General features: G+C 32.9%; 1 protein-coding gene across 2 annotated transcripts in view; it reads right to left on the minus strand.

Moving 5' to 3' along the window:
* LOC128246443 (O-acyltransferase like protein-like) overlaps nt 1-11,002 on the minus strand; it is a 31,846-nt gene extending 20,844 nt beyond the window's left edge. For both annotated transcript variants that reach the window (XM_052964656.1, XM_052964657.1), the window contains exons 1-7: nt 10,775-11,002; nt 8,913-9,090; nt 6,864-6,969; nt 6,028-6,182; nt 5,410-5,641; nt 3,485-3,696; nt 2,604-2,694 (exon numbers count right to left, since the gene is read on the minus strand). In XM_052964656.1, coding sequence (XP_052820616.1) covers nt 2,604-2,694; nt 3,485-3,696; nt 5,410-5,641; nt 6,028-6,182; nt 6,864-6,969; nt 8,913-9,077 — 961 coding nt within the window. In that variant the 5' untranslated portion in view covers nt 9,078-9,090; nt 10,775-11,002. The remainder of the gene's footprint in view (nt 1-2,603; nt 2,695-3,484; nt 3,697-5,409; nt 5,642-6,027; nt 6,183-6,863; nt 6,970-8,912; nt 9,091-10,774) is intronic.
* Nucleotides 11,003-12,809: the final 1,807 nt, after the last annotated feature.

Consider the following 12,809-nt stretch of genomic DNA (forward strand, 5'->3'; position numbering starts at 1 on the left):
TGTGTATGTATTGATCAGGTACTTATATGTTCGTATAGCAGAGCATTGTAGCCTTTTTTTCTGTAACTTCTACCACTCGAATGTTGTGTATTTATTGATCAGGTATTTATATGTTCGTATAGCAGAGCATTGTAGCCTTTTTTCTGTAACTTCTACCACTCGAATGTTGTGTATTTATTGATCAGGTACTTATATGTTCGTATAGCAGAGCATTGTAGCCTTTTTTCTGTAACTTCTACCACTCGAATGTTGTGTATTTATTGATCAGGTAAATAAATGGTTTGTATATATTTTTTAAAATAAGTGAAACACACACTATATAGACAGTTAACCTGTAGTACATCATATGTTTTGTCATACACTATATAGACAGTTAACCTGTAGTACATCATATGTTTTGTCATACACTATATAGACAGTTAACCTGTAGTACATCATATGTTTTGTCATACACTATATAGACAGTTAACCTGTTGTACATCATATGTTTTGTCATACACTATATAGACAGTTAACCTGTAGTACATCATTTGTTTTGTCATACACTATATAGACAGTTAACCTGTAGTACATCATATGTTTTGTCATACACTATATAGACAGTTAACCTGTAGTACATCATTTGTTTTGTCATACACTATATAGACAGTTAACCTGTTGTACATCATATGTTTTGTCATACACTATATAGACAGTTAACCTGTAGTACATCATATGTTTTGTCATACACTATATAGACAGTTAACCTGTAGTACATCATATGTTTTGTCATACACTATATAGACAGTTAACCTGTAGTGCATCATATGTTTTGTACTGAGCATTAATAGAAGCAGGATACACTGGAGTTGATGCAACATTACACTATATGCTCCACTAACATTATCAATACCAAATATGTAATGTTATGATAATTTTGTGCTCTCTTTGAACTGATGACTATCATTACAAAAGTAGAGCGACATTGCACCTAAATTCAAAATGTAATGATGTTATATCATGATAAGGCCAAACAAACAAACAAAATAAATAAGTAAGTCTGGTTCCTGTGTCATGCCTTAAAATAGGGTAGGTAGGTCTGTTTTGTCACGTAATAAACTAGTTTATTTATTTGCTCCATGTATGCATTCGATTTTCATTTGACAACTAAGTTGCTCTCATGTTGCTTAAATGCCCTAATGTTATGTTCTATTTTTTGGTTAAATGTGTATAACCTATTTTGTGAATGGCATTTGTTAACGTACGTGTGATGAAACCGTTATGTGCAACAACATACTGTGTGCCAAGTATCAATTAAGTGTTATTTTATGTCTGATAAACAATTAATCATTAAGAAGAACAAAAAAATGAGTCCACTAAAATACCCACTTGATTAACTCAATTAATGACTTTAAAGACATTTTGTGGTTGTTTTCGATACTAAATGGAAATTTCCGTATTGTAATCTGCTAAATGAAATTTGGTTGTCAGAGCATTCTTAAATATTTGAATGGGAATCTGCCCAGCGATCCAATGCGTGTCAATGATATGCTTGATATCTTTTTAACATTTTACGTAGGATACGAATTATTACGAGCATTACGATTAATATTTAGATCAACATGAGACAGCAGAAATTGTACCATTCCTCTGTCATTACTAAATATTATTTTTTGTGATGCTCTGATAAATTGGATACCCCAGCCATACATAACTTCACAAGCATGTCAAATGTGATTACTCCCAAAGCAACACTTCTGTCATAACGTTTTGATGTGTTGGCATATTATCTGTCATTATTATTTCATGGTTCTTGTAAATTGATACATCTCCCGTCAAATATTCGCAGAAACATATCTACGAACGTGATTATAATGGCAGTTGTGTTGCTTTTCGATATCATTTTTGATGCATAGTAGAACGAATTTATTTCTGTACGGGACACAAATAGATAGGAAAGTATGTGCGTTCAATTAAGGCCATTGTGTCATGTTACGAATACGAAACGCTCTGGTGACAACTGAATCATGCCGCTTTTATTAATATTAAGCGTCGCTTTACCGAGAAAGACGAAAGCAATTCATTCCTTTAAACGCCCCCGCACTGGAAATTAGTGATTTCCCATAAGAAGGAAGAAATAGACTATGTTTACGAGACGACTGCTTTGCTTGACAATCATCAACCTCTATCAAAGAGGTTTTTATAAAAAGCCAAATTATGGAATAGCATAGTTAAAACAGAACTATTGCAATGTTGCATAGTTAATTGTATGTATGTGTATATCGACCAAAACTAAAGAGTAACTAAATCCCTGTAGTAACTATGATGGCTTGTGGTAAATTGACTTAAGAGTGAGAAATGGCTTTAGTAGATTCATGATATTTTAGCCTAGTACCATGTTTCTGTAAGATCAAACGTGTTAATTTCATTCGGGCAGATCATTGGTGGTGAAAATTGGTAAATATTAATCACTGACAAGTAGCACATATTTTCGTACATATTTTGCTTTTTGGAGTTTGTGTCCTATGTCAGACCAGTGATCTATTGAAAACATGGGCTCAGGTTAATTGCAAATGCATATCAGTACACACGTTATATACCAGAACCAGTAGCTACAGACATACCTAGGCTGAACAATCCCTTAACATCAGAGCTGCGGCACGAGTCAGGAACACACAAGCCCGTCGTGACCTTCAGGTGGATGCCATGGGTGTTCTGTACAATGATATCATAAGATAACATTATACGCTATAAAAGTTGTATTTTTACCAATAAATTTACAAGCTACATCACTCAAACAGGCAATCTTGTGATTGAGAAATACATGTAGACTAAGTACCTTCAATTCACAATTTTTTTGAATAAAACGCGATTTGATTTATAATATTGACGTGAATGTGTGCGCACTAAGTTGATTGTAGTTAAACGAGAATATTGTCACTAAGTTAATTGTAGTTAAACATGAATATTGTCACTAAGTTGATTGTAGTTAAACATGAATATTGTCACTAAGTTGATTGTAGTTAAACATGAATATTGTCACTAAGTTGATTGAAGTTAAACATGAATATTGTCACTAAGTTGATTGAAGTTAAACATAAATATTGTCACTAAGTTGATTAAAGTTAAACATGAATATTGTCACTAAGTTGATTGTAGTTAAACATGAATATTGTCACGAAGGTGATTGTAGTTAAACATGAATATTGTCACTAAGTTGATTGTAGTTAAACATGAATATTGTCACTAAGTTGATTGTAGTTAAACATGAATATTGTCTTAGTACGTGAATATGTAATATTAATTATTCTTATTTGTGAAAAGTTTTATATGAAATAGAAGATTTTCTTGCTCACTCAGTCAGGTCAAAATATGATTGCAAGCAAGTATTTTTGGTATCTTGGTTTCTGTCATGATTCTGTCTTGTTTTTTGCAATATTGCCTTTGATATTGCCAAGACAATTTTATTAAGCACAGAGAAATATGAACATATATGTAAACTTACGACATGTAACGAATCAATGATCTTCTTCGGAATTGCAATATCAATACGACAAAATCTGGTATTAAAACTGCTCGACGAAGTACGCTTTTTCCCGCCTATGACATCACCAGCCTTTATGCTAGGTTTTACAAGGATGCATTCGTCGTAAGAGCCAACGAAGTAGAATGAGCCTCGAAGAATACCTGCTGATGGCTTCCCATCGGCGTCAATCACTGAGGATAGAATCATTAAAACAAGTTGAAGAGACTTTCGACCAAAGTTTATGGGAAATGTAAACACAATGCTTGTGACAGTGGAGGCAGGTCAAGATGTTCAACTGAGGGATGTTCTGTTAACGCATTTTTGAATTTGTTACATTTTTTCGAAGACCGTAAAAAGCACAATTGGAAATTTAATAACTGTTTGAATCATAATAAATTTTAGAGTTCTGTTAAAATGAGGATTTGTCAAATAAAGTTGGAATTTGTTAAATGGAAATAGAAAAGCGGAACGATTTGGAAATGTGTTGATTCTATGTACATAAGTAGCATCTATTGCCGCTCGTGTAAGACTGGTGCATCGGGTGTTTTGCGGAAACAAGTTTTAGCGAGTTTCCGCAGAACACCCTGCGCAAGGTTGGGATGGACTTATCATACACGAGCGGCCATGGATTTATTTCCCAACTCTGTTAAATAAAATATAGTGAAAATGTGTTTTCCTGGAGTTCTATGTTGAACAAAAGTAGTTCCGTACGGGTACATTGTTATCTTTGCCCGTGGACAATATAAAGATTTCCAGCATGACCAAATAATTGGATCAACTTGCCTGGGGAGGGAGAATACTGTGTCTCCCTAGAAATGATAGCTAAACAATGTACATAAATTTTGTTGCAAAACCTTTCTTTATAATCAGAGGGAGGAAGAATCTTTGTTTTTATGATCTTATATCGATAGCCCTTTCTTCCTAACGAAATCAATTATCTTATACATATGTTGAAGTTCATATGCAACCACCTTAATGTTATTAATATTGGGAATGGCCTCTTGTGTGTTATATCAATAAATATTGAATCTGTTTTTTGATTTATTATCATTGTCATATAGGCACTGTAGAACCTAATTACATTATCTTCTATAGCAGCTCTTACATAGCATTGGTTTTACATTGGGCCAGTATCAATGAGAAGATACATCATGTGGTTTACCATCAGCTTCACAACATGATGGTCTTTTAATAATTCAGTGCGCTGAATATGTCAATTTTCCGTGATTCTACACATGTCCGCATACACCACCGCCAACATATTTACAGGCCGTTTGCTATTTTTAAGATAGGACATTGACGGTAATTTGTTTAAAGCATCGGTTTGCGAAGCAAACAATAGCACATCACATTTAGACGTGATATTTTCAATGATATTGGATAAATCCAATGGTGTTTGGTCTCTATAAAGGGAATGCGTTGTTAGAAAGACAAACGAAATTTGCATTATACACAAAGGAGTACTGCAAACATCGTTACAAATTTATGAACTGTATGGTGTGTGTCACTATTTAAACATTGCCATAAATATGTTTTTCTTCTTAAATACAATGATTTTGTATTTATATATACAAACAAAATATGCTACATGCAAACGAACTAAGGAGCAGAATACTGCATACGTTGTTATAAATGCAATTAATTAACTATATAATAAAATTTAATTTCAATATCCAAATATGGCCTCGATCTTCTATTTCAATAAAAAGACAATGATAATAAAATGGAAAGTATAGGGAAAAGCCAAGTAGTAAACAAAAAAAAAACCCTGTTTAGAAGCACAATGCAGGGGACCAAACAACAATGGACTAAGGATATAAACGTATAAATATTCAATTGAATTATAATTTAGTTGGAAAATACACAAATTTTATGAACTTCCATTTAAGTAATACAATACTCACTATTCAAAGCCCACATTTTTCCTGCAACAGCCGAGTCCACCATATCGGTAAGGTCATTTAAACACTTTTCATTGACCGATCCCTGCGGGGAATTTTGTAAAATCTGTCGTGCCGGATGGTTACCAGCCAAGTCTTTGAGGAGCTTCAGAGGACTCACTAGGCCAAAAAGGGATGCCATATTGTTCCCGATAGTTATGTTGTTTTTCGCAGCTTCGATTTGGCCTTCTTGTATCTTTAAAATGTTATTTTTATAATACACAATTAATAATGCAATGTATACTATAAGAACAAAACGAACACAAAACAATTGTTGACCTTATTTATAGTTCAAACCTAAACCACACTCAACGAGATACATAATACGTTCAAGCAACACAAACAAAATTCACATGCTTAACACTATTTTACCAATACAAGATGTGATAAGCAATTGTAAAACAAACACAGTAGAAGACAAATATGTTTTGGTACAATGCAACAAACTAATACCTAGTATACGCTTGGTATTGTTCAAACTTATATATATATATATATATATATATATATATATATATTTAAATGAAGTCTTAATCACTTTATTCAAACGGGAAGCACTGGAACCTTAACTGAACATGTTACCTGATCTGAAATGAGTTCCAACACTTCTTGAAGCACTGTAGACTGAGAAAGTAAATTCGAGGCGTTCAATTCTCCGGCAGCATTGGCTCCTGGTCTAGAGTTGATTTTGGCAACTTGGGCAGTTTCATTGTTGGGTTTCAACATTTCACCGATCGCTGGAAACACGGGAAGTAGGTGTATAATAATTCAAAGTTTTTGAAAAGGAATTAAAGTTGTAAACTCTTTCTGTGAAAACTAAGAGAATTGTGCTTCCACCAGATTGACCTTCGTGAGACACCCTTGGTGTTGTAATATACATGGCCCTTGCCAAAGACCTCTAGGAGACTTGACGGTAGAGATGAGGTCACGAAGTGATCCCTGCGTTTGAATTGGCATACATATCCATTAAATTTAATACCATGGTAAATGTGAATCATGGGCCTGTATCTGAAACCGTCTTTAAATACATGTCTGTATATTGTCTTACCACCAAACAAATTAATACACACAGTCAAACAAGCAAGCCATTTTCTAGTAAACACACATAGTTTTCAGCATTTATGGCAGTATCAGTCAAAAATACACCATTTTTGTTTTATACAATAACACATTTTTTCTGTTTATTGTTATGTTGTCAGTATTCCAATATCGTCCATATTATTTAAGAAACATTATTACACACTGAGAACAATATAAGGATGGTCTCATGATATGAATACAATACTGGCGAAAACGAGAGCCAATGTAATATTAATTAAACAAATCACCTTCCAGCAGCACTTTTAGTTCTTTGATTTTGTTTAGACAATAATACGTTTTATTTTGTTTGTTGCCATGTTTTCAGAAATAAACATTACCATTTATTGCCATGTTAACCACAGGCCCAAAATGTGCTTGTTTCGCTGTCATATTGTCTGGGGCTTGTGGTAATATCTTTAGTTGCCCTTCTTCAGCAGGGTTGGTCTGAAAGAATATCGATAGTATATAAACATCTAAGCACGTTATCCAAAATCATTCGAATAGCGTTTGAAATCATAACATGACGACCTTCTTGGCAACATTTATGTCAGAATAAATAGGTATTTGTGCAATACAAAGATATACATAATAAGTACAAATGAAATAATGTCCACAATTAATTTTTTCTTTCCTATCTACCTAGCCAGGTGGGGTTTTGTTTTGTCTTTTTCGTTATGTAACAGTAACCACATAATTTTTTATTTGAGCTTAGCAATAAATTCCGGAAAACGTTAATGTTTGAATTTTATAGCAACGGGAAACCACAAAAACAACAACACATGATGTATCTGAATGGGTTTCGAAGTCCAATTTTATTGAACTCCTACTTAAAACCTCACAACAGAGAAACATCATAGATCTTGATTTCGTTTCAATTTATCATGTATATACTTGCTTAACAAATAACGGTGCTTTCTGATGTTTGCTACGGACGTTGGATACATTATATTATATGATATATTATATAACACCCACAATCATCTGTCATTTTGTATCCCGTTAAGGCGTGTGATATAAAGACAAACAGTTTATTAACACTATTATTTGCACTATTATTTGTACAATTTGATGTAGTTTACTTGTATTGTGCTACGTTCTAAGCAACATTAATATATGATTACATATGTATGTCAACATTATAACGATGTGCATACTATGTGCACATACAATATTTTTCAAAATTAAGAATGATTTCCCTACTTACCTAGCAACGTTTTGTTTTGTTTACAAAATGTTCTAGAAAAGACAACATTCGTTAGGTTTGACCTAAGGATTGATTATAGTAACGTGTTTATGGTTAATGGCTTTGGAACAAGGAAGCCACAATGTTTTTCTGAATCGGTTTCGGAATCCAGTTATATTGAACTCCTACTCAAAAACCTCCTTATTGAGAGATATTATAGGTCCTGCTTCCGTTTCAGTTTATCATGCATATACTTGTCTATAAAAAATGCTGTAATCTGACGTTTTATATAAATGATTAATAAATCATGTTTCCACCTAACCTTCATATAACGTAGTAAAGGAACTGTAGAAAATGATTGAGAAAGCCCAGTACCGACAAGAAGACATTATCAGGAAGTAAAATTGGGCAAAACCAGGAAGCGATATACAATTTTTTTAGACCTGTTTGAACAAGATAAACATATTATCAACTGTCGTCTTTAACAAGCTCGTCGACAGTAGGCGCGATATGTTCTATGATGAATATCAAAATACGGACATTGTCGATTGTCAGAATTTCGCTGACGTCATTAAATGGTGAGGACGACTTGTGATTTTAACAACGGCGAACATTTGTCTCAATCGATCATTAATTGTTCTGTTCAATGACTACATTAATAGCGCTTTCAAAATATAGAATCTTTACATGAAATGTTCGGTAAAATATAAGGAATATAACACACGACTTCGGGCCATATGGTGAACATATGCCTCGGTCCATATACACCTTCGCTGGCTGACTGGCAGGTGCTATCATGTCATATGGCCCTTAGTGGTGTGTTATATTTCTTAAAAATAAAGCAAGTACAGCTGAACCAAATGTCTCAAATTTAGTAAAATATACTGCAGATCAAAAGTGTTTCCATTAACCTTCCGAAAAAGGAAAGAATTAAAAGTTAACAACAAGTCAGTTCATTGTTAACTTTTACAAATTTCTGAACAATCGGTCCAATGTATAATTAGTTTTAAGTTTTACTTTATTTTACAATTTTTGTCACGATGTTGCGTGAGATTGTGGTCTTGTAGTGTAGGGGAAACCGGAGAACCCGGAGAAAAAACACTTGCCCGGCTTTGCGACCACCAACCAAACTTACATGCGTCTAGGCCGGGAAATGTATTATTATTCAGTGTGGGCAGAATCTGATAAGTGATAAGCAACAAACCTTTAGCATGTTCTGAAGGACGTATCTCGCCTCTTTCTGTGTTTGTGGAAGCGGCGGTTGTTGCGCCTTAGCAAAGCAATATTTTGATGCCGACGCTAGGAGGAAAATTATGCCAATAACTAGGTACATGGCTGGTATGACGGTTTTATGACTGAACTCCCGCATTGTGTAACTAAAACTGTAAACAAACAAAAAACATTATGAACTACAGGGACAAGACCATGCCCCGATTTTACGACCCATCTTAAAGCTGCACTCTCACAGATTGAACGTTTTGACAACTTTTTTATTTTTTGTCTTGGAACGAGCCAATTTTGCGACGATCCATGGAAACCAATTATATAAGACTGCTGACAAAAAATTATATCGCAGATTTTTATATTTAAGTTCAAAAAATGATGTTTTATGCATTTTTCTTAAACCGTTAGTACTTGTTTAAGCCATAAAACATTAATTTTCGAACGGAAATATGAAAATCTTTGATCTGATTTTTTTATCAGCAATCTTACATCAATGGGTTGCAGATATTTACGCAAAAATTTGCTCTTTCCAAGACAAAAAATAAAAAAAAAGTTGTAAAAATGGTAAATCTGTGAGAGTGCAGCTTTAACTCCCTGATAAACATAATAGAGATGAGCACACTGTTTTCGTTTTGGTATACAATGTTTAATATCCTTCCTTTTAGAGAGAGGTTGAGGACTATGAAAGGAAATTATATTTAAGATTATCATGAGAATGGAATTTAACTAAAAGGAAAATAATGTACTTAAAGTATGCTATTAATCATTTCAATGCAAAGATGTTTTAGTGCATAATAATAACAATATAATAATAATAATAATAATAATAATAATAATAATAATAATAATAATAATAATAATAATAATAATAATAATAATACTGATAATAATAATAATAAAAATAATAAAACTAATATAATAATAAAAAGTAATAATAATAATATAATAATAATAATAATGATAACAATAATAATAATAATAATAATAATAATAATAATAATAATAATAATAATAATAATAAACTAATATATAATAATAATAATAATAATAATAATAATAATAATAATAATAATAATAATAATAATAATAATTATAATAATAATAATAATAATAATGATAATAATAATAATAATAATAATAATAATAATAATAATAATAATAATAATAATAATAAAACTATTATAATAATAATAATGATAATGATAATAATAATAATAATAATAATAATAATAATAATAATAATAATAATAATAAAAATAAAAATAATAATAATAATAATAATAATAATGATACTACTACTACTACTACTACTACTACTACTACTACTACTACTACTACTACTACTACCACTACAACTACAACTACTACTACTACTACTACTACTACTACTACTACTACTACTACTACTACTACTACTACTACTACTACTACTACTACTACTACTACTACTACTACTAATAATAATAATATAATAATAATAATAATAATAATAATAATAATAATAATAATAATAATAATAATAATAATAACAATAATAATAATAATAATAATAATAATAATAATAATAATAATAATAATAATAATAATAATAATAATATTTATAATAATAATAATAATAATAATAATAATAATAATAATAATAATAATAATAATGGTAATTATAATGATGATGATGATGATGATGATGATGATGATGATGATGATGATGATGATGATGATGATGATGAATACTATTTCAAACATATGCATTTCAAACATATGCATTTTGTAATAATATTGCTGTCATCAGCGTTATGAAATACGTGTAGCATCTATGGTGTTAAATGATTGTTTTCAATATACCTGTTATAGTTTTATCCCTTTAATGCAAAAGTTAATGCGACGAGTGTCGGAAAAGTTAAGTAAACCCTGAATTACTATACATCCGCCTTAATGAGTTCAATTTTAAATCGTTCAATCCTAATAATAGTTCATCAAAACGTTGTCCCAAATTTACAACTAGAGATATCCTTAACCAGATAGAACAATCCTAACTTGATCGTATGAAAGAAACCTTGAAGACGAACAAATCCTTTTAGAAGAGGTTAGTTACAATATGAAGGTTTATATAACCTTATGTCACACGAATATTTGACATGCCATTTTTGTCCGGGTTGTTTCTTTCAGACTGAATGAAAAGGCCACGCTTTTTTTGTTATTATTTATTTTGCTGAATAAGCGAATCATAACAAAACCTAGCCTGAACTTTTAAAAGACGTCTGCGAAACTTCTATAAAAGGGTACGTGTACGTGTGTTTTGTTCCTTACGTAATACAGGCATGTGTATGGGTACTTGTACGTGTGTTTATGTTCTTTATGTCATACAGGCGTGTGTACGGCTACGTGTACGTATGTTTATGTTCTTTACGTCATACAGGCGTGTGTACGGCTACGTGTACGTATGTTTATGTTCTTTATGTCATACAGGCGTGTGTACGGCTACATGTACGTATGTTTATGTTCTTTACGTCATACAGACATGTGTTCGGCTACGTGTACGTATGTTTATGTTCTTTACGTCATACAGACATGTGTGTGGCTACGTGTACGTATGTTTATGTTCTTTACGTCATACATACATGTGAATGGGTACGTGTATGTGTGTTTTTGTTCTCTACATCATCCAGGCATGTCAATGGGTACGTGTGCCTGTGTTTTTGTTCTCTACATCATCCAGACATGTGAATGGGTACGTGTATGTGTGTTTTTGTTCTCTACATCATCCAGGCATGTCAATGGGTACGTGTACGTGTGTTTTTGTTCTCTACGTCATCCAGACATGTGAATGAATACGTGTACCTGTGTTTTTGTTCTCTACATCATCCAGACATGTGAATGGGTACGTGTACCTGTGTTTTTGTTCTCTACGTCATCCAGACATGTGAAAGGGTACGTGTACTTGTGTTTTTGTTCTCTTCGTCATCCAGACATGTGAATGGGTACGTGTACGTGTGGTTTTGTTCTCTACGTCATCCAGACATGTGAATGGGTACGTGTACCTGTGTTTTTGTTCTCTACGTCATCCAGACATGTGAAAGGGTACGTGTACTTGTGTTTTTGTTCTCTTCGTCATCCAGACATGTGAATGGGTACGTGTACGTGTGTTTTTGTTCTCTACGTCATCCAGACATGTGAATGAATACGTGTACCTGTGTTTTTGTTCTCTACATCATCCAGACATGTGAATGGGTACGTGTACCTGTGTTTTTGTTCTCTACGTCATCCAGACATGTGAAAGGGTACGTGTACTTGTGTTTTTGTTCTCTTCGTCATCCAGACATGTGAATGGGTACGTGTACGTGTGTTTTTGTTCTCTTCGTCATCCAGACATGTGAATGGGTACGTGTATGTGTGTTTTTGTTCTCTACATCATCCAGGCATGTCAATGGGTACGTGTACGTGTGTTTTTGTTCTCTACATCATCCAGACATGTCAATGGGTACGTGTACGTGTGTGTTTGTTCTCTACATCATCCAGGCATGTGAATGGGTACTTGTACGTGTGTTTTTGTTCTCTACGTCATCCAGACATGTGAATGGGTACGTGTATGTGTGTTTTTGTTCTCTACATCATCCAGACATGTGAATGGGTACGTGTTCGTGTGTTTTTGTTCTCTACGTCATCAAGACATGTGAATGGGTACGTGTACGTGTGTTTTTGTTCTCTACGTCATCCAGGAGTACTTGCGGGTACGTGTACGTGTGTGTTTGTTCTCTACATCATCCAGACATGTGAATGGGTACGTGTATGTATGTTTTTGTTCTCTACATCATCCAGACATGTGAATGGGTACGTGTACGTGTGTGTTTGTTCTCTACATCATCCAGACATGTCAATG

Source organism: Mya arenaria, chromosome 9 (genome assembly GCF_026914265.1).
Source record: "Mya arenaria isolate MELC-2E11 chromosome 9, ASM2691426v1".
Taxonomy (NCBI): domain Eukaryota; kingdom Metazoa; phylum Mollusca; class Bivalvia; order Myida; family Myidae; genus Mya; species Mya arenaria.